General features: G+C 35.5%; 1 protein-coding gene across 3 annotated transcripts in view; it reads left to right on the top strand.

Moving 5' to 3' along the window:
* ACVR2A (activin A receptor type 2A) overlaps positions 1 to 23,713 on the top strand; it is an 86,039-nt gene that overhangs the window by 36,815 nt on the left and 25,511 nt on the right. For all 3 annotated transcript variants that reach the window (XM_019654172.1, XM_019654171.1, XM_019654170.1), the window contains exons 3-5: positions 13,013 to 13,220; positions 17,378 to 17,487; positions 17,671 to 17,825. In XM_019654172.1, coding sequence (XP_019509717.1) covers positions 13,013 to 13,220; positions 17,378 to 17,487; positions 17,671 to 17,825 — 473 coding nt within the window. The remainder of the gene's footprint in view (positions 1 to 13,012; positions 13,221 to 17,377; positions 17,488 to 17,670; positions 17,826 to 23,713) is intronic.

Here is a 23,713-nt window from a genome sequence, read left to right as displayed (position 1 = left end):
CTGGCTTCTGGACGGCCGCTCACTGCGGCTGCTGGCTACACACGGTAGCCCATGGCAACCCACTGCCACAGGGGCTGCAGCCTACGCTGTCGCCGGCGACTCACGGCAGCCCAACTCCAGGTTGAGCTATTGTTCAGCATCTTAGCTGTAGAGGTCAGTGTCACTGGCCCTCATATGTGGGATCCGAACCAGGACCCTCTGGCATCCCAAGCGTGTTCTTAACCATCGCTGCACTCTGCCGGCCCTAGTGGTGATTTTAAAAATAAGGCTAGTTAAGTGATTCTCTATAAGTTATTTAATGTCATAGTGAGTTTTCAGTTTGCATTCTTTTCCTTTACTAGAGATATATTGCTATTTAAAGCTACTCTAATAATTGCTAATTTCCTTCAATTGCTGGTTTTAAACTGGCAGATAGTACTTTGATGAAAACTTTTGTGGTGAGTTTTTTTGTTTGTTAAGTTTCTCTTGATACCACTGGTTCCTCAAGAGTAATATTTCATGTTATTTTCATAGCCGCTGAAGTGATCCATTTTAAATTCTTTTTATATCAAAGTTTGATGATCTAATAAAAAGAAGGCCTGCATCTTCCCAAGTAAATAAAGCACTAAAACCCCTCAGTGTATAGTGTCTTCTTAGTGTAACTGAGACTTGTAGATTGTTTTAGCAGAAACTACTCTGTGTGTGTGTGTGCACGCACGTGCGTGTGTGTATGTGTGCGCATGTGTGTATGTGTGTGCATGTGTGTATGTATGTGTGTGTGTGTGTGTGTATGTGCGTGTGTGTGTGTGTTTCCTTAATCTCTTTTAGGAGGTCTGTTTTGATTTTAAGAATTCACCTTGTATCTCTTACCCTTCTAAATTTATGCCTAATTTTGGCTTTTGTACAATTTTAAAAATAGCTCATTAATTCTGATGGGGTTATTGGCCTCTAGCTGCAGTTACCATGATTTTCCCTTCTCCCAAAACATGAACATCTAATATCAGAAATCTGTTTCATACAGTCTAGGTAACACTTGTATGTCTTTTTACCTGTTTTAATGTACGTATTTGCCGGCGTATAAGACGATTTTTTGGCCCTGAAAAATATGCCTCCAAGTGGAGGGTCGTCTTATACGCCAGGTACACTTCAGATAGACTGCCCATAGTGCTTGCCCCGTGCCATAGTGGCCTCCCGATGCCCGCCCACTTCATTCCACATACCGTTCAGGCATCAGCAGCGCTGCTGGGTGTATGCTCGGCTGTTATGCGATTTTGCTGTTATGCGATTTTACCACACTCGCAAAATCGCACACAGCCGACCATACACCCAGTATGATAGCGCAAAATTGCGAATCGCGATTTATGTATATGTTTGATTACATACAGCCTTGTGACAGTTTTCCTGCATGTCATAAGCATTTGAATATAAATATAAATGTTGAAATCAAATCTGATATTGTTTTACCTTTTATTTGGTGTGTGGAAGGTGTGCGGAAGAGGGGGTAGTCTTATACGGCGAGTATATAACAAACTCTGTATTTTGAGTGGAAATGTTAGGGGGTCGTCTTATACGCCCAGTCGTCTTATATGCCGGCAAATACGGTAATTGTATTTTGAATGAGTGCCAGATTGCTGCACAGAGTGGTTTTACTCTTGAGACCTGGGTATTTATAGATATCCCACACATTTTGTTGCTATAGGCAAACACTTTTCTGTTGTGCCTTATCTTTGAAGATATTTATCCCCAACAGTACATATCTTTCATGACAGTAAGACTAAATATCAGGAAGAGAGTTAGTAACAAAGAAACAGGGGAAATACTAATGGAAGCAAGCTTTGTTTTATCAGCTGATATATGATAAACATCCCACCACCTAACCCAAATCACTTTTTTTTTTTTAATAAGATTTTATTGGGGAATTGGGGAAGGGGAACAGACAAGTTGTTGTGCTTCAATCTTAGTTGTGGAGGGCGCCAGTCGCCATCTGTCTTCCCCGTTGGCAGCTCGTGGCCTCTAAGCTCAAAGTGCTGTGTTGTGGGTGGGCATAGCCACCATCCCATGTGGGAGTCGATCCAGCAGCCTTATTGTTAAGAGCACATGCTCTATCCACTGAGCCATCCGGGCAGCAGCTCAGCTCAAGGTGCCAAGTTCAGTGTTAGTTGCGGGTGGGCATAGCCCACCATCGAACAGGCAATCTTGTTACACCAGCTGAGCCATCCTGTCACCAGTTAGCAGCTCAGCTTGGGCACAGCGTCACTGGCCCATGTCGGAATCGAGCTGGTGGCCCTGTTGCTCAGAGCTCGCGCTCTTAAGCCAACTCGTAACCAACTGAGCCACTCGGCCGGCCCCCAAATCACTTTTATCTTTTACTTTCTTATACCCAGAGAGACCAAATGAGGGGCTATGGAAAGCAAAGAGTTGATCTCTGTATTCTAATTTGCCAATCCTTTTGATACCTGTGGCCATCTGGTCAGCATGGATATTATAGACATTTGATTTTTATTGGGTAGTTAATATGGCTTACTGAGGTTTTTCCCATTCCAACACAGTTTACCTTATTTTAAAATTAATATTAAAAATACCTCTTCTGTTTTTTTCTTTTAATTTTTGATATCTTGCAAACGTGCCGTTGGATATAAATCCAATAATAAAGAATATGGGAAGTTCATGTGAGTCTTGTCCAACACTGATTATTCACAACCCTGTTTATTTGGTCATGATCTTCCCTGCCCATGTTTACCTTAGTTATTTCCTTAATAGCCCTGACTGAGTCCCATTTCCTCCATAAAGCCTATTCTTCTTTTTTTTCCCCCTGTGTGAATTGATTTAGCGGACATTTGTTAAGTTCCTGTACTGTTCCAGGCACTGGTGACACAGAGATGGTAACAGCCTGTTCTGGAAGCTGAGTCTAATGGAGGTCCTAGGTTATCTCCAGGTTCCTAAAGCATTAATGTATAGCCCTTGTCTTGGAGTTTTAATTTAATTTAATTACAAGCATATAATCAGTTTTTTCATAGGTATATGTTTATTATGAAGCAAAATTTTCTTTAAAAGATTATTCCTCAGAAAGAATCATTTTGTATTTGAATCCTTACAAGGCTTTTCTTATTTTGAGGCTCTCTCTCAATAATTTATTTTGAATAGAAGTATGATTGGAGAAGACTGACAAACTTGAAATGATACCAGTAGATGTTAATTTTGAATGTTTATGGAGTTTCCTGAGGGAATAGGTAAGGGGATAAAGAATTTAAACAAATAAGAAATTATACTTGGGGGTGGTGGTGGTTTACTATCATAATTTGTTATAAACTATTTAAAAAGTTTGTAAAAAACTTTTTAAAAGCTCACTTCTAAAATCAATACTGTAAGTAACTTTTATATACCTATAGAACAATGAAAAAAATCACTGTCTTAGTATTACGTGAATAGATATTTGTGGCTTGGAAAAACATTTCTAGTCAAAATATTCTGTATGACTTCAAAAATATTGCTTTTCAGACTTACATGTAAGTGAAGATTATTCACATTTTGATACTTTTAGATGACTCCAAAAGAAAGTAATGAGATGACTCTTGTTGAAAGATGTATATGAAGTTTGAACAAAATTGCTTTGTAAAATATTTGTGCTTATGATTTTGAAATATTTATAAAACTAAATGAATTAAAATAAGTATACACTGGTCTGTTTCATACACACTTACAGGTTTGTATATTTCAAGTTGGTCAAAAATTTTTTAAATCTTCTCATTGGGGGAAAATTGGGGAATCCTTCATATTGAGGATTGTATAATAGTCATTCATTTATGTTAGCTTGCAAGTTTCAGGGTAGTTAACTACCTAGCATAGTGAGAGACTTAAATAATACCTGTTGAACTGATGAAATGCTGTGTATATTTACTTATTTTAGGGTTTCTTGGTGCCATGAAGGACAGTACTGTACCAGAATTTCCCAATTACTTAATTTACCTAAAATCATTCTTTTGTATAATGTTCTTGATACTGTTGTATTTTTTATTTGTACTGTGAATGTTTTGGATTAAAAGCATCACTCAGTTTGATATGCCTTCGATAGCTGATTCTCTTTGGACATGTGTTGTACCCCTAGAGTGGCAGGAAGCAGTGACGTGAAGAGGAAACAAGAATTCCTTTTCAAGTTGGAGTTATTATTTTTGAGACTTCATTAATCCTTCCTAGACGACTTAAGTTGCCCCTGGGAGGCACAAGTTTAGGGAAGCCATTCAGTTGCATGCCCGTTTATATTACATTCTCAGTGACTTATTGATAGTTTCAGAAAGCATTAGGAAACTTTTTCAGAAGTGAGATTTAGATTTATAAGTTGCCGAAAACAATTCTTTCTGTTTAGTGTTGGCTACACACAGAGGAAAATTATGGTAGCGTAAGGCTGGTCACAGGGCTATGAAAAACATTGTGGTCTTAATTAGAAAAGAAGTTAATACAAGTCATAATTGTAGACGATACTTTAATTCTGTCTGCCTGTTTCAAAGGAGTGGGGGTGGGCAGTAGTAGTAGTAGTATTTTTATTCAGTTGTTACATTGCATTTTTACATTTTATTCATTAAGTACTGTTTGTGTTTGGAGGGCAAGTAATTGGATAGTCTTAGATCCAGTGGCATTCTGATATGTAAAAGGACATATATAGACAACTGATTAAAAACAATGAATAGATATAAAATAAAACATGTTATTTTGGATTACAAGTAGTATGCATTCAGGGGGAAGGAGAAGTCTTGATTAAAGGACATCTAGGATTTTGTTATATCTACCTGGAGAAAACTTGAAAATTGTCACATATGTGAGATTTACCCTGGGAGGATTTTTGCAAGAGCTGGGTTTTCAGGAACTACTAGAATGATGATAGACAGCAAAGGGGAGTCCATTCACTAAATATTTCTTGAACCATGTCCCATTGCTCCAGCACCATTTACTGAAAAGGCTATCTTTCCTCCATTGAATAGCTTTTGCTCACTTGTCAAAAATTAATTGGGCATATTTGTGTGGCTCTATTTCTGGGTTCTCTGTCTGTTCCATTAACCTTGTGTCTGTCTGTCTGCCAGTACCACGCTGTCAGGCTCACTGCAGCTCTATGGTAAGCCTTAACATCAGGAAGAGTGACTTCTCCCACTTTATTCTTCTTTTTCAAAAAAACCTTAGAATAAGCTCATTTATGTCTACAAAGAAATTGCTGTAAACCTATACATCAATTTAGAGAGAATTGACATCTTTATTATGTTGAGTCTTCTGATCTCTGAGCACAGTGTCTCTCAAAGTACTTAGGTCTTCTTTGATTTCTTTGATCAATATTCGATAATCTTCATCATACAGATCCTATACATGTTTCAGTAGATTACACCTAAGTATTTTATTTTCTTAGGAGCAATTTTAACTGGTATTGCATTTTTAGTTTCAGTTCCACTTGTTCATTGTCAGTGTACAGAAATGCATTTGATTTTTGTTTGTTGCTCTTGTATCCTGTTACCTTTGCTGAGCTCACTCACTAGTTCTAGCATTTTTTTTGGTTTGAAGATTCCTTGGCATTTTCTAGATGGACAGTCATGCCATCTGGAAATAGAAACAATTTTGTATCTTCTTTTCCAATTGGTATGCCCTGAATTTCTTTTTTTTGACTCACTGCAATAGCTAGAACTTTCAGTACTGTGTTATATAAGAGTGGTGGGAGTAGCCGTTGTTGCCTTATTTCTGATGTTAGTGGGAAAACATTCAGTCTCTCACCATTAAGTATGATGCTAGCTATAGGTTTGTTTGTAGGTGCTCTTTGTGAGTTTGAGGAAATTTCCCTCATTTCTGGTGTACAGATGGGTCATATGATTTTTCTTTTATTTTAATTTAGCCTGTTGATTTAGCATATTCCATTTATTGAGTTTTGAATATTGTACCAACCTTGCATACCTGGTATAAATCCTACTTGGTTGTAGTGTATTGCTTTAAAAAAAATACATTGTTAGATTCTATTTGCTAAAATTTTGTTGAAGACTTTTACATCAAAGTTAATGAGAGGTATTTATTACTCTTTTTTTGGATACTGTCTTTGTCTGTTTTTGGTAATACTGGCCTCATAAAATCAGTTGTGAAGTAGTCCCTCTTCTGTTTCTGGAAGAGGTTGTGTAAAATTAGTGTTGGTGTATTGTTTTAAAACTTCGTGCTTTGAGAAACAAAACCTTCAAATGCGCTTGTGTTAGGTGGTATTTACTTTTTCTTCATAGGAGGAGTATTCTAAATTTGAATATGACTTTTGCAGGTGTATTTTGTGGCCAAATGGTCTACCAAATTTCAGGTCCCTTATATTGCTGCTTTTTTTTCAATGATGGAAAAAAAAATGGTCAGTACTAGCCATTAATGCATAGGCAGTACTGTGGAAATAGGACAATTATCTAAATTAAGTCTGATACTGGATTCTGTGACTAGACTTACTGATTTACTATAACTAGACTGAATGTGGATTATGAATTTATGGAATTTTCCATAATTAATTATGGATTTATTATGGAAATAGAATCAGATGTAGAAACAAAGTAGTTAAAGGTTTGGTAACTTGTTCAAGGTCACAATTTGTATACTAAATTCCAATTCAGGTTACAGTCTACTAAGCCAGTGTTACTTAATTTAACTAAGAGGCATAAGAATACCAGTCGGTCTTTGACACACACACACACCAGTTGGTCTTTGACAGATACGCGCGCACACACACTATATATATATATATATATATATATATATATATATATATATATATATATATATATATATATGTATGTATACTGGGGGTGCCCGTGACTTGTATTCATCTTTTGTTATCAGTATATATTATTACAATTTTAATACAGTTTTTTCCTTTCTTAAAATGTGTATACAATTTTTTGGCACCCTCTGTATATCCCTCCCTTGTACTTTTCAGCTACTCGTTCTCAGGGCCTACAAAATGACATTCAAACATGTAGGGGAATCTGATGCACGCTATTGCATAACGACCATTGTATGAAGCTCTGCAAACCTTTTATGCCTACGAGCATTTATTTCTGAAAATAGTATTAACTAATTGGAATTACTTCTATAGAATAAACCTATAGGTAGGAATTTAAAGTTCCATAAAATTTTAAATTGGGAAATGCTATTAAAATTAGTATATATAGGTAATTTCTGCCATCCTTTTTAGAAGTACACCTTTAAAGTCAGAATGTGAGCTTAAGAACATACAAATACATATAATTTGGTTTATTTTCATAATTATGTTATATTTAGTATTCAGTTAGCAATATGTGATAGAGACTGATTACAGAATCAACTTAAGGAGAGGGGGTGGCAAGACTGGCACAGTTTTCTCTATAAGCCGTCTTTTTACTGTCTATGGAAAATATCAATCAAATGATATTCTAATCTAGAAAAATCATCCTGAAATCTTATTTATTTTTAAAAGTTGTGTTTTTGTTTTTTTTTAAAGATTTTATTCGGGAATTGAGGGAGGGGAACAGTGTGGGGAAATGGGGGAGGGAATTAGCCAAGTTGTTGTCCTTCAGTCTTAGTTGTGGAGGGTGTAGCTAGCTCAGCTCCAAGTCCTGTCGCGCTGCTCAACTCAAGGTGCTGTGTTCAATTAGTTGCTGGTGGGCATAGCCACCATCCCATGTGAGAGTCAACCGACAACCTTGTTAGTAAGAGTGCACTCTCTATCCACTGAGTCTTCCGGGCGGCAGCTCAACTCAAGGTGCTGAGTTCAGTCTTAGCTGTGGGTGGGCATAGCCCACCATCTCGAACAGGCAACCTTGTTGTTAGGAGCACATGCTCTTATCAGCTGAGCCATCCTGCCACCTGTTGGCAGCTCAGCTGCAGCTCAGCTTGGGCGCAGCTCACTGGCCCATGTGGGAATTGAACCGGTGATCCTGTTGCTCAGAGCTCGCATTCTTGAGTAAGCTCTTAACCAACTGAGCCACTCGGCAGGCCCAAGAAGTGTTTTTTTATTGGGTCTTCGAAAAAGTGATGATGCATGTTTGCAACAGATGGCACTAGTTCATTTTTGGAAGTACTAGAGTCATTCACATCTATGTTATTGCTATGTCATTTGATAGCTGACAGTTCTAGCTTCATTCTAAAAAATATTGAGCGATTTGGTTGAGTTTTGGAGATTTTACAACATTGAAGATGGAAGACCGAACTGTACATTTTTGCCATATTTTACTGTTTTACGTCCATAAAGGGAATAACGCGCGTCAAGCTTGTGAAAAGTTGCATAAAATTTATGGTGACAATGTACTACAAGAACATCAGTGGCAACGATGGTTCACGAAATTCTATGCTGGTAATTTTGATCTCAATGACGCTCCTGGGTCAGGGAGGCCCACTGAAGTTGATGATGACAAAATAAAGACATTGATCGAGTCAAACCCATGTTACATGACATGAGAGGTTGCAGAAACATTGAACACCCATCATTCAAGTGTTCACGACCACCTGAAGAAGCTGGGATACATAAGCAAGCTCGATATTTGGGTTCCGCATGAACTCAAAGAAGTTCATTTGGCGGCACGTATAAATATCTGCAACATGCTCATTAAACGTGAGGAACATGATCCTTTTTTGAAGTGACTGATAACAGGTGATGAGAAGTGGATTGTTTACAACAATGTGGTGTGCAAATGGTCTTGGTCTCAACGTGATGATTCGCCTCAAACGACATCGAAAGCAGACATTCATCAGAGGAAGGTTATGCTCTCATTGTGGTGGGATTTTAAAGGTGTTGTGTTTTTTGAGCCCCTACCAAGGAACCAAACAATCATTCGAATGTGCACTGTTGGCAGTTGGACAGTTTGAACGAATCCATCATCCAGAAATGCCCAGAGCTTGTTAATTGTAAAGGAGTTCTGTTCAGTTGTGACAACGCGAGACCGCACACAAGTTTGATCACCCGTCAATTGGAGCTTGGATGGGATGTGTTGCCACACCCACCATTCTCGCCTGACCTTGCGCCATCAGACTTCCACTTATTTCAGTCTCTTCAAGACTCCTTGCATGGTATAACATTCAATTCAGATGAGGCTGTAAATCAGCACCTTGTTCAGTTTTTCGCAAATAAAGACAGGTCCTTCTATGAACGAGAAATTATGAAGCTCACTCAAAGATGGCAAAAGGTTATCAAACAAAACGGGCAATATATCATTGATCTTTGTTCTTTATATAAATAAATGACCTTTGAAAAACATAGATAAAATACGTCATGACTTTTCTGAAGACCCAATAAATAAAGAAAATAGTCATTTCTTTATCTTTTCTCTCGGCCAGAGGTGGCAAATAAAACATTGATGTTGCTCCCCACCTTCCATACTAATTTCAAAACCCTTGACCTCAAAATCTTTCTTAATACACTGCTCCAGAAAGCCATTTTTAATTGATTGGCATTGACATCAAAGCTGAAACATACTTGGAATTTCTAACGCAACATTTTTTTGGTCAGTATTCTTTAGTTTAAATGGCATTCCTATGCCTTGATGGGGTCTTCTTTTGGAAATTAAAAATAATAGTGTTTTTTTAACATGAATTACACAAGTGATAATTCACAGAGGACCCCTCCCCAACAAAACAAACAAATGGCAGGTTAGTAGACTGTTGGAATTAGAACATTGTTTTCAAAGGTAGCTGACCATACAGCCTCTGGGCCATATCCAGCCTGTGAACTGAGAATGAGTTTTACATTTTTAAGTGGTTTAAAAAAATCGAGAAAAGAATAATATTTTGACATGTAAAAATTACATGAAATTTAGTTTTCAGTGTCCATAAATAAAATTTTATTGTAAAATAACTATGCTCATTCATTTACTATTTTATGGATGCTTTTGTGCTGCAATGGCAGAATTGTATAGTTGTCGCAGAGACCATATGGCCTGCAAAGCCTAAAATATTTATTGTCTGTCCCTTTACATAAAAATGTTTGCCATCCCCTGCTTTAAGATAATGTGGGCAGTGAATGATTGCTTTGGGGTTATTTAGTAAAGGAGGAAACTTATTTTGCTAATATTTTAATAAGTTTTTGAAAGAAAATATTGTAGAAAATAGCTACTGTTTGTATACAGATGAATAGTAATAGCATCCCTTCTTTTATAGAATACAATGGACTATAGTTTACAACATGTCAGCTCAGGAATTGTTTCTAACATAGTTGAGAGGAAGTCCACAGCACTATTACTGCCATGGATTCTAGCAGCTCATAGTTACACCTCTGTGCTAGTACTGCTGCTAGAGCAGCAGTTCTCAAACTTTGGTCTTAAAACTTCTATAGACTTTAGAAAATTTAGAACTCCAAAAATCTTTTTTAATGTGGTTTCTAACTATGAATATTTATCATATTAGAAATTAAGACAGAAAATTTTAAAATATTTAAAAATGGCAATAATAAATCTATTATATGTTAACAAAAGAACAGATTTTTATGAAAAATATTTTGCAAAACAAAAAAACAGTGAAATTTTTGTAAATCTTTTTAATGATTGTTTTAGTAGAAGACAACTGGATTTCTTAGATCTGTTTCTCCATTCAGTTTTTTTGTGAAATGTTTTGTTATGAAGGAAATTGGCCGTACACAGATACATAGTTAGAAGAACAAAGGTTATTTTAATAGCTTTTATAGATAATTCTGGATTTGTTTCTTTGATACTATGCCAAAACCTAACTTGTGGTGGTTTCTTTGCTTTTTTTTAAAGCTGGGTTTATTGAAGTATAGTTTACATAGAATGAAATGTACTTTTTTAGATATCCAGTTCTATGAGTTTTGATTAACCCATATAGTCATAATCACCACCACAACCAAAGTGTAGAATATTTTCATCACCCCCAAAAGCTTTCTCATGCCCTTTGGTAATCAACCCTCTCCCTTTATTTCCGGCTTCTGATAAGATTTGATCTGATTTTTGTTGCCATAGTGTTTTGCCTTTTTCAAAGTATCGTGTAAATGGAATCATATGCTATGTAAACCTTTCAGCCTATCTTCTTTAATTTAACATAATGTGTTTTTGGTTCATCCGTGTTGTTGCAGCTATCACTAGTTCATTTCTTTTTATTGTATGGGTGTTTATCCATTTAGCAGAGCTGGATATTGGGTTGTTCTGATTTTTGGTGATTTATGAATAAAGCCACTGTAAACATTCACATACAGGTTTTTGCATGGACATAATGTTTTCATTTCTTAGGTAAATACTTAGGCATGTGATCGCTTGGTAGTATAGTAGGTGTATGTTTAACTGTAAGAAGCTGTCAAACTGTTTTCCAAAATGTCTGGACCATTTCACATTTCCATCATTGATGTGTGAAAGACCCAGTTGCTCTACAAATTTACTAACACCTGAGATTGTCCATTTTCATTTTAGTCTAATCAATACTTGATTTAGTTTTAGTTTGCATTTCCCTAATGATGAATGATACTGAGTATTTTTTCATGTAGTATTTTCCATTCATATCTTTTTGGCAAAGCTTCTGAATCTTTTACTCATTTTAAAAAAAAATTAGGAAATGTGTTTTCTTATTATTGTGTTGTGAGAGGCCTTTCCATGATATGATTGTCTATATCAGTTCTTTTTAGTAAATAATTTGCAAGTATTTTCTCCTAGTTCGTGACTTTTTTCCTTAACTTTCAAAGAGAAGTTTTTATTTTAATGGAGTTCAACTTACCAATTTTTTCTTTTATGCTCATGTGTTTTATGTTCTGAGAAATCTTTCATAACTTATGGTCATAAAGATTTTCCTTTTTTCCTCTAGAAGTTTTGTAGTTTTAGGGGTTTTTTAGGTTTATTATATGTTTAGAGTTAATTTTTATATTTGACAGCAGGTATGAGTTGAAGTTTCGTTTTGTTTTTGTTTTTTTTCCCATATGGATGTCTAATTGTTCCGGCATCAGTTGTAGAAAAGACTATGTTTTCTCTATTGAAATGCATTAGTAGCTTTGCTCGGTGTCAATTGACCATATATGTGTGTGTCTATTTCTGGATTCTCTGTTCTGTTTCACTGGTGCATGTGTGTGTCTTCTCACTAAGACCACAAGCTTTATAGTAAGTCTTAAAAGCAGGTTGTATGAATTCTCTTTTGTACATCTTTTTCAGAATTACTTTAGGTATTTTCGTTCCCTTGCTTTTCCATATAAGACAAGAGATAGTTTCTTAAAGGTTATTTACAGTACAGAATCTGAAACTATTAATACACTTTATGTCCCCTGTAACATTAAAATATATTGGGCTATCTTGAACATTGAATGGATTTTTTAACTCATGAATGCTTTTGTAACATCACACATAACTCATTTGAAAAATATTGGTTTTCTGAATTATATAGACCTTCTAAATATTGGCACATTTCATAGTTCAGTATTTAAAAGTAACATTTGTTAATATTATTACTAATCTCAGAAAATTCTTTAAGTTTTGGGAAGGTATCATGCTAATGGTGGTAGATACAAATTTTCCAAAATTCTTAATTTTGCTCAAAAACTCAAATTTTACCATTGGTGATGCATACTGTCAGTTGTTTTTCTTGAAGTAACTGGTTTATTTGGTTCACGTTTTGAGAACGTGCCTGCCTGATACCCGAGACTGAATAACCATGCTTGGTTTCTATGAACTCAATCATGCAAGGGCTTTTTCTTGAGGCAACCATTGTATTTCAGTATATAGAAATGCTTTTGATGAGCTCCTATCTTGTCACATAGCATATTGAAGTTTACCCAAGGGTTAAGATTTAATAAAATTAACGATTTTTCTGCTTTTCATTAAGGACATTTTTAAGTAAAGTGAAACTGACCTTTTCCAGAGAAATCTTGTGATATATGTACTCACTTTCTATTACTGTTTACTGTACTTAAAGTACAGCAGTTGACCTGGAAACCTGAACCTGATGTTATAACACTAGGAAGACAGTAAATTATTGACATTTTAGGAAGACCTGAAGTTGGTATACCGGGAGACAATCTCTTATTTTAAGAGCTAATACAGTTATATTAAGTTGTTGTTTTATTATCTTATAGGTGCTATACTTGGTAGATCAGAAACTCAGGAGTGTATTTTCTATAATGCTAATTGGGAAAGAGATAAAACCAATCGAACTGGTGTTGAACCCTGTTATGGTGACAAAGATAAACGGCGACATTGTTTTGCTACCTGGAAGAATATTTCTGGTTCCATTGAAATAGTGAAGCAAGGTTGTTGGCTGGATGATATCAACTGCTATGACAGGTAAGGAAACATTTCTTTTTTTTTTATGATAGTATTGAATAATTTTCACTCCCTCCCCCTCTTTTAAGTTGCTAAGAGAGTAGATCTTACAAGTTCTCATCATAAGGGGAAAAAATGTAACTGTATGATGATGGATGTTAGTTAAACTTATTGTGATGATCATTTCACAATATATACATATATCAAATCATTATGTTGTATATCTGAAAAATAATGTTATGTGAGTTTTCACTTAAATCTTTTTTAAGGTAAAATTATACAGACCATTATAATGACAAGATATATATTTTAAAATAATAACATAAATATGGTGTGTTTTTTTATCTTTGATGTACTTTGAATCACTGACCAAGTATATAAGAAACATTTCTTTCCCTATATTGTTAGGATTATAAGCTTTTGTTTTAAATGCCAATTTTAAGAAAAAAGGATTTTTTTAAATTGCTTTAAAAGAGAGTATATCTGTTGAAAATCTATCCTCAAGGAGAATAAACCTTAATTATAGTATTTAATTTCCTTTTTAAATAAAGTTTTCTTCTTTATGTATCTGGAAGAAATTGATCTTACTACATTTCTTTTTCTTGTAAAATAGGCCTTTGTTCTTTATCCCAAGAGACATTTTAACTTGACGTTCAGAATTACATCAGAACCAGCACAGTTTTCATAGAAAGCAACATTTTATTTAAAAGATCTTACTTAAATTGTTTTATTCTGTGCTGGAAATAAAACACAGTGGGCATGTTATTGATTGATTGTAATCTTTCTGTAAAGAGTCCCATAGATACTAGGCTGATCACTTAAACTGCCTGGGCCACAGGATTTTCACTGTGGTGGGTGCTGATGGCTGGCCGAGGCTGCCAAGTCCTAGATAACTAGACCTCTAGGAGCCAAAAAACTGATACACTCATGGAACATTAGACATTCCTGATCCTCTTTTAGGAGCTTCAATTGATTACCATGAATCTGTGATTAATAATAAAATGCATTGAATAAGACCATAAAAATTGAATTAGCTCCACTTTTTCATGAGAAATTAAAACAGTCAGGTATATATTTAGTATTTAGGGTATCCTTCTAAACCTGCATTTTTTGGAGATTATTTCTCTATAATTATACATTTTAACTGCATATTGATTAGCCTCTCTATTAGCAGAGGTGATCATCAAGTGATATTTGCTCTTATGAAAGGCAAGTAGGGCCACTAGGAAAACAATATGGAGGTTCCTCAAAAAATTAAAAATGGAACTACCATATGATTCAGCTGTTCCACTTCTGGGTACATATCTGAAGAAAATGAAAACACCAACTCAAAAAAGATATCTGCACCCCCATGTTCATTGCAGCATTATTTACAAAAGCCAAGATGTGGGAGCAATCTAAGTGTCCAATGATGGATGAGTGGATAAAGATAATGCTTGTGTGTATGTACAGTGTGTGTAGATTGTGTATACTCTGTACGGTGTGTGTGAACCCCCCACACACACACACATACTGGAATGTTATTCAGCCATCAAAAAGGAAGTCTTGCCATTTGTGACCACATGGATGGACCTTGATGACATTATGCTAAGTAAAATAAGTCAGACAATACCCCATGATCTCACTTATATGTGAGATCAACAACAAAAAAACAAAATGCAACAAGAAAAAAACCTCATAGATGCAGAGAACCAACCATTGGTGGTTGCCAGAGGCAGGGGTAAGGGGGGCATGAAATGGGTGTAGGGGTTCAAAAGGTCCAAACTTCCTGTCATAAAACACATAAGTCCTGGGGATGTAATGTACAGCACTGTGACTATAGTTCATAATACTGTATTGATATTTGAAAGTTGCTAAGAGATCTTAAAAGTTCTCATCACAAGGAAGAAAAATTTATAACTAATGTATGGTGGTAGATATTACCTTGACATGTGGTCATCATTTCACTACACACACACACACACACACACACACACACACACACACACACACACACACACACCAAATCATTATGTTGTATATCTGAAAAGACAATGTTATATGTCAATTATATCACAAGTTTAAAAAAAGCTAAGTAGGAAGAAGTTGGGGGAAAAGGGGGTTTGGGTATCATCTTTATCGTAAACTATCTTTCCCTTATTAGTTGAAATCAGGGATCCCTGTTTTTGTAGTAAAAAGCTGCTGTGCTACTGACAAAACCAGTATTGCTGGAGGTTAAACTTTGCTAGATAATGGAAAGTGGGTTGTTAAGTGCAAATGCTTGCTCTTACCGTGATAATTACCACACCAACTTTGTTTCTATGGATTTAATGCTAATTTAAAAGTATATGAATTTTTGTTTTTATGCTGTGAATTTGATTAAAAAACAAATAATAAGGATAGTAAGAGAAGTAGGAGAAAGGAAAAGAATACTCAAGATATGTCAAAGTGTGGAAGAAAGAGTAATAAGAATGAAGTGGCGAAAAGTAATTTTCTAATTAGGCTAGGTATTTAATCATGTTAATTTGAGACATTATTCTAAAGATTAAATTATAAGTTTACATATACATTTGTCTTTATAAATGGTTAAAATTTAGCTTTCACTTGTCTTTTACTTTCTACTAAATACATAATTGGTATAGATTTCATTTTAAAATTTGATTTTGTTAAAACTACATTCTCCCTGAAATATCTTGAGCTTTTCATTTTAAAATTAAATTTAACCTTATTACTCTAACAACCATCATGAAAGTTCACAGGCTATTATTAAAGATATGTCTTTAAATCTACCTGTTATTTATTAGCAATATTTAAATGTTTGATTTAAAAAAAAAAATAGGTACAGTAGTCCTCCCTTATCCTGTTTTGCTTTCCGTGGTTTTAGTTACCCATGGGAATTAAAGAGTGTCATTTTTTGGTCCAAAAATATTGAATAGGAAATTCGAGAAGTAAACAACTCATAAGTTTTAAATTGTGTGCTCTTCTGAGTGTTGTGATGAAATCTCATGCCATCCCCACTCCATCCTGTCCCACCTGGCCTGAGATGCGAATCATCCTTTGGTCTAGCATATGCACACTGTGTGTGCTACCTGCCCGTTAGTCACTTAGTAGCCACCAGGGTTATCAGATCAGTTATGAGAGAGAGGGAGAGAGACCACATTCACATAACTTTTATTACAATATATTGTTATAATTATTCTATTTTATTACTAGTTTTTGTTGTTAATCTCCCACTCTGTCTAATTCATAAATTAAACATCATAAGTATGTATGTAAAAAACATAGTTTAAAAACATAGTCTATAAAGGGTTTGGTACCATCCTCAGTTTTAGGCATCCTTTGGGGGTCTTGGAGTGTATCCCCTGCAGATGAAGGGGGACTCCTTTGTATCTGGTTCTTAGTGGTTGATTGATTAGGAATTGTTCTAGAGGCTAAATATCTTTTCAGCAATTTCACTCCTATATAGAAGCTGCCTCCCCCTCATCCCCAAAATCAGCCTAACTGGAATTAGTTTTTGAGTTACTAGGTTCTGTATGTTTGCTGTTACATATTGTTCTTTACTTGTTGCTTATCTTAACCCTGTTCATTGTGTTCAGGGAATTTAAATCTGCTACAAAAAAATGACACTCTTAATTCCCAAGCCTAGTTTGGGTCTCTGATATTGAGATATGTTCTGCTATGAGATATGAACTTGCATCATTTTATGTTTGTGTATTTGTGTGTATACATATTTATATATATATATATATGTATTTACATGTACACACGTATAGCTTTATATATAGTGTTTAGTTTTTGCATTCCTGAAATGGGAATGCTGTATTTCCTGTGAGAGAAAGCACTCCTAGACTAAATTTCTTCATTGGCTTGTGTTCCTCTTCAAGCTTTCTAATAATTAAAAAAAGAAAAAAAAGATGGTTGTCTTAGATTGATCATTAAAAATCAAATTAAAGCAACAGTCTCAAGGAGCCAATGTGATTGTTATAAAATCAGCTGTTGATTTTCTTCTGATGAGATTTAGTAACAGAATTTTAGGAATAGTTTTAGATTTTAAGAATTGATCATTGGCTATTAATAAAAATCTTGAAGTTGACTCTAAATGACATGTTTTATCTCTGAGAAGAACTTCAGAAAAACTCCTATTGTAGATTCAGTATAATAATATTGATTTTAATTATTCCTCCTTTGTTTGTTTATAGGACTGATTGTATAGAAAAAAAAGACAGCCCTGAAGTGTATTTTTGTTGCTGTGAGGGCAATATGTGTAACGAAAGGTTTTCATATTTTCCGGAGATGGAAGTCACACAGCGTAAGTTCACATGGAAAATATGGAGGTCTGGTTAGTAGATTGAAAACAAAGCATATTTGTGTTGATGGAATAATTTACTCCTACTTCTGTTTTTCCTTTTCTCCGAAATTTGACCCTATAATAAATATTTTTGTAGAATTTTGTAGACCAAATCTGAGTTGTTTTTTTCTCCCCTTTCCACAGCTACTTCGAATCCAGTTACACCTAAGCCACCCTATTACAACATTTTGCTCTATTCCTTGGTGCCACTTATGTTAATTGCGGGGATTGTCATTTGTGCATTTTGGGTGTATAGGCATCATAAGATGGCCTACCCTCCTGTACTTGTTCCAACCCAAGTAAGTTATTGTCCTGTACTTTGTGCTGTTTCAAATTGTATATTTTAAAGGCGTATTACTATGGTGAAACCCACTAGGTTGTTACAGATAATTTTCCTCTGGAGTTAATTTTTGAATGTTTGTTGTCATGGGAACTATGGCTAATTTTGCAAACTTGTTCATTTGTTATGTCTTAAACTTTTCTCACTTAAGGGTTGAGGTAGCGTAAATGGAAGGATTTTCCCATTCCTGTTCTTGGGAGAGTGTACTGTCATTGTGGTACCTTACAGTGTGGGATACACCGTGCTTTGTTTCTTCAGAACTAATTGATGATGGAGAAGTGATATCATAACCCTTCCTTTTCCCTCCATTCTCTCCTCCATTCCTAAAATTTTGTGCCTTTTCCAAGACTCCTTGCCAAAATATCCTTTTAACCATGGGAAGGGATCCAGAAAGGTAACCAAGAAAGTGTGGAAAAGAGGTTTCATAGGAAGATATATCCATAAAAATGTTGTTTTGGGGGAAAGGAGCAGAAGTGTAATGTTTCTGTCATGTGCTGTTGGTAGTTCCAAGTACATATTTTTGTTCGCAGCTTCTCAGTCATGTACTGCAGCCTGAAAACTTTTTTAATGACCTTGATTCTCACTCCCCCAACCCCAAATATCTGAAAATATAGGTGTGATGGGTAGTCAGATTAAACTCATGAGATTTTCCTCATTCTCTACCATGTAGACAGTTGGCGCTGGTCCAGTGCTTTACAAGAACTTTTAATATAAGTAGTTGATATTCTACAGGTTGAGGAAAGGTGATAACTTTTTTAGTTATACTTGCTTGAGACATCTTTAAACTCTGGTTTTTACTGTGTTTCTGTTAACTCTTAAGATCAGATTAGTCGGCCTTCTGGATCTCTTGCTTTAACTTTATTTCTCTAATACCAGTAAGAATGGCTAAAACTTGAAAGAAGAAAATAGTAAAGACCTATAATGTAATGACCAGAAAACTTCTTTCCTTTAAGCTTCATTTACATAACATATTTCTATGTCAGCACTTGCAGCAATCTGTTGCCCTTAGATCATTGATCCTCATAATCTTTGTAAGATGAGTATATGTACAAATAAACCCAAAGGTAAAAATACCTTATTCAGTTAGGTAAGCACACTATTTTGTACAGCTGAAGTATTTTAACTTTTAAACATTTGTAACTAAGTTGTAGGTGTATTTAAAATCATCTCTAAAAAGTGTTTTAAAATAAAAGAGTTTAGTTTCCAACAAATATTATGTAGTTTATTCCAAATGGCCATAGGATGCACTTTATCTTCTCTTGGTGGTAACTTTTTTATTTTTATCTACATGTAGAAGAGAGAGTGTTTAGTGCTATACTGGTGTCAGAATGTACCCTAAATTTGTGGTGATGATAATCAGAAACAAACTGGAAACTATGTTTAAAAACAAATAGTTTTTTAATAGACGTCTAAGAATAATAATGTAACTTTACAGGTAACATTGATTTGTTTACAATATTGATACAAAAGTATGGTTGGACTCTTTTCTTAAAGGTCTGGATATCTTGTATGTGAGACTTGTTTATTTAGAGATGCTTGTTAAAGGGTTAGGCTTTTGAAAAGGAAAGATGCAAGTAGTATTCATAAGTAACTTAAAAACCAGGGATCTTTCATAGTACCCATCTCTGTGGGTCTTAGGTATTTGTTGCCATGGTTAATGTTATTGTACACAATTTTTTACTGCTTGCTTTCTTCTGTGGTGAATTCAGTTGAACTGTATGAATTACTGAGAAACAAGGAATGAACTTAAAGAATTTTTGATGGAATGACCTGGAATGGTCAAGCTTTGTTATTAGAAAGACAAGACTTAGAGCTGGCCAAGTGGCTCAGTTGGTTAAGAGCTCACTCAAGAGTGCGAGCTCTGAGCAGCTAGCGGTTCAATTCCCGGTCTGAACTGAGCTGCCAACAGGTGGCAGGATGGCTCAGCTAAAAAAAAGAAAGACAAGATTTGCCTGACGTTTTTGGTTTCCTTCTGTCATAAATTACATTGTGGGAAGGGAGCATTGTCATCAGTGTTTCCACGTCTTCATTTATGTCATCTCTCGTGTATTGCAGAAAGTACAGTGCCCTATTTTCAGTCTCATTTTTGGTGAGTGGTTATGCAGACTAGTTCTGCAAGACTGCTTGCTTACAGGCCATCTTGTTACAAAATACTCAGTTTCATCTATTTCATAATAATTATTGATAATCACATCAAGCATTTATTGAACACTTAAGAGTGAGCCAGAGTGCTTGTAAGTTTTATATATATATATATATATATATGTATATATATATATATATGTAGAAGTATATAAATTAGATGAGAATATTAAAGATATATAAAATAATCATTTTTTCCCCCATGATTTCCAAGTTGTGACTGGTATGAGGATCAGCTTTAGAATTAGTTAAAAAAATAACAAATTCCTGCACCGCATCCCTGAAAGTGTGGAATGGGGCCTGGGATATTATGTTTCTCATAAATTTCCTGGGTGATTCTGGTGACCAGCCAAGTGTGAAAAGTACTGGTTTGATTTTTACCTCACAGGTTGTTTATGTAATGTAGTCTCCATTTTATAGATAAAGAGACAGCAAATCTCACAAGTATCAGAGCTGGAATCTGCACCAAGGACTCTGACAACTGAAGCTTTGATCTTATTGCTTATGCTATTCTGCCTCTTTGTCCAGAAAGCAGATGCCTCGGATGTTTCAGATAATTCAGTAAACATCCCTGCTATCTGCAAATCACCCTATAGGCTGATTCTTTTCCTACTATTGGATGTTGAATTGTTTGACTATTAAAGTTAGCCATAATGTGATCACATCGACTTCCATAAGACAAAAGTGAAAATAAGTCATAGATACATAGAAGCTCATATTCTTGTGTTTTCTGTTAAAAAATATTTAGCATACTTTAGAATAGGGTTCATGAACATTGATTGGATTGTAGGTCAAGATTCCTGTGCGGCTGAGTTGATAGCGCCAATGCCTAGTAGATATTCAAGGCTTTTTGGAGGGATAGGAGAAGTAGATAGGGGAGACATACTACACATTTGAAATCTTAAGGTGACTTCTGTATTTCACCCCATATTCATGTCCCCATTTTCAAAGTTTAATTCCAAGACCAGTTAAGAAAAGATGTTACACTCAGTTGGCTAAGAACTCGCTCAAGAGTGTGAGCGCTGAGCAACAGTGGTTCGAGTCCCGGCCCGAGCTGAGCTGCCGCTGAGCAGCCAACAGGTGGCAGGATGGCTCAGCTAAAAAATAAAGGAAAATATCTTACATTTTTGTTGTGGGTTTCTGGAATATTCTTTCTAAATTATTTGAACACTTTTAGCCAATGACATAAAATTGGTCATTCCTTGTCTTCGGGAAACTTTTCCTTAGAGCTTTGGCTAAAGGCTGGTTTGTGGATTAACTGGTCTGATGTAAGACATTAGTTAGTCTCACCACGGTGATACCTTATTGATGAGTCCTTCCTAGAATAAGAACTATACTTGAAAAGAATTTACAATGATTCTCAGCAGAGGAATCTAATGTTACATTTACTGTGCTTATTCATTGGTCTGATCTCAGTCTTTTATTCTCTTTGGGAAATAAAAAATTAGTCCCATTGGCATTTGGGAGAACTAAGAGATATTCACATGTATCTTCTTAGTAAGCTGGTTCTGGCAGTTATATGGGAGTCTTTGTTTCTAAGACATAAAATTGATTAGAATTTCTTCTGGTTTTCTTAGTATTTTATTCTGAAGAAGGGATGTAGGGATGTACATGCTTTTAAAAATCTGGTCTTTAATTTGGTTCTTAATAACTAATAAAAATATTTGTTCTAAAATATGTCAACCGAGTAAAAGTCATAGAAAAAAGTACTTTTACTGTTTTTTGTTTTTTTTAATTGAAGCCATTCTTCTTTCTTTATAACCTATAAGCTACTGTGTTTCTAACATTGTTGCGTGGTATCACTGTCTTCCCATTCATCCTGGATGAAAGCCTCGGAGACAAACTACTGCTCTTGGCCCCATCATTTACCTAGTTCTGTTCATTTACCTGTTCTTCCTGATCCTGTTGTAGCTCAGGACATTGTTACACCCAAGAGATTACTTTTATAATCTTGTAGCTGGTCTTTTTGCTTCCAGTTCTCTCTCTTCATCTGTATTGTTGTCGTAGTCTGATTATGTTACTTCTGTGCTTAAAAATATTTGAGGGCTCTCACTGATCCACAGCAAAAAATACGTTTGGAGTGTGATATGTGACTTCCATCCTTTGTCTGCCTTTTGATTCTTTTCTCCCATTACATCTCAGGGCGTCTGTTATATGTACCTAGATTGGTATTAGTTATGCATCATCCCTGAAAGAATTGAGAAAGTAATGCTCAAGTCTGTTAGTTTTCTGTAATTCAGATGAGTGACCCCAGCTAAGAAAGGCTCTAGTCATTTGGGCACGTGTTTCCTTCTCCTACTTGCTTGTAAGCTCCTTGAAGACTAGGTGTGTATTGTAATCAGTGCTGTATATCATGGTATTTGTATGTAATGCAATTCTGTAAGTGATGAATTGCTGAATTGACTTTGTTGCATTTAGAGTTACACTAAGATGGTAATGCAGTGTGCTCAGGGATTCATTTAATAAACATTCAGGTGTTTTAGGGCTTTCTTTTAAGATGAATCTAGAGGCTGTTTTTCTTGAGGGTAAAATGAGTTGAAGTATTCCAGGCTTTCGTATAGAGTGCCATTTTTCAATTCTTTCTGTATTCACAATCTCAAAGCATCCTTTTAATTTGTATCACCTAGGTCACTTTTCTTTTTGCCTATGTTGAAACTATATATAGTCTGTAGTGAGTGAACTGAACACAAACTGGTTTTTCTAGTGCTAGTGAGTCATGAAAACGAGGGAACTGATGCATTGACTCTATTATTAAGAAGTCTTATTGTGGTTAGAGTTAGTGTAGTTTCAGTAAAACTATTTGAATCGCTTTCATAACCATATGTGAGCTTAAGCGTCCTGCTTATAGATCTGTATTTGTGCTGATAAAAAAATACCACTTGATAAGAAAATGCATTTTAGGGGCTAGAAATGACCTGTCTTTAAGAAGGTATGAAATTAGCTTGTTGTTAAATTTTTAAAGGTTATATGAATAGCCCTATAGCATTGCAACATTAATGCTTTTTAAATAGCTTTGGTCTCTTCAGTCCTCACATTGAGACATTTTTGTCTAGGTTTTGGTCTGAGAAGGATTAAAGGCTTTCAGATGTTTGAGACACTGAGTTGGGCATACAGAATAATTTGTTGACCTTAATATTAAAGTAATAATAGGTGGTTGTTTCATCCTATGTCAAATTACTATCCACGAGAAACTAAGCCATCTGTGAAAACGCTTCGTAGGATTTTCCTGTTGAATGTGAATCTATATACAGAGTGTGCCAAAGAAAATGTATACACATTTTAAGAAAGGCAAAAACTGTATTAAAATTGTAATACTCAATATATATTGATAACAAAAGATGAATACAAGTCATGTTTGACTTCTGCAGTTTACAAGAGGTGCTCAAAGTGGTTACCATCAGCGTCCAGACACTTCTTTTCTTTTTAGATTTTTTTTTTTAATTGGGGAATTGGGGGATGGGAACAACTCTGGGGACTTGGAGGAAGGGGAACAGACACGTTGCTGTCGTTTTGTTCTTCAGTCTAGTTGTGGAGGACATTGCTTCACTGGCCCAAGCTGGCACCATCATTGCGCTCTTCCCAGGCGAGGCAGATCAGTCGCCAGCTTCTGGATGGCTGCTCACTGCGGCTGCTGGCCTCTCACGCTGGCTGCTGGCTACACAGGGTAGCTCATGGCAACCCACTGCCACAGGGACTGCAGCCTAC

The sequence above is a fragment of the Hipposideros armiger genome, unplaced genomic scaffold (genome assembly GCF_001890085.2).
Source record: "Hipposideros armiger isolate ML-2016 unplaced genomic scaffold, ASM189008v1 scaffold_215, whole genome shotgun sequence".
In the NCBI taxonomy this organism is placed as follows: Eukaryota; Metazoa; Chordata; class Mammalia; order Chiroptera; family Hipposideridae; genus Hipposideros; species Hipposideros armiger.
Note: the sequence above shows the minus strand (reverse complement) of the source record. Positions and strands in the feature narration are given on the sequence as shown.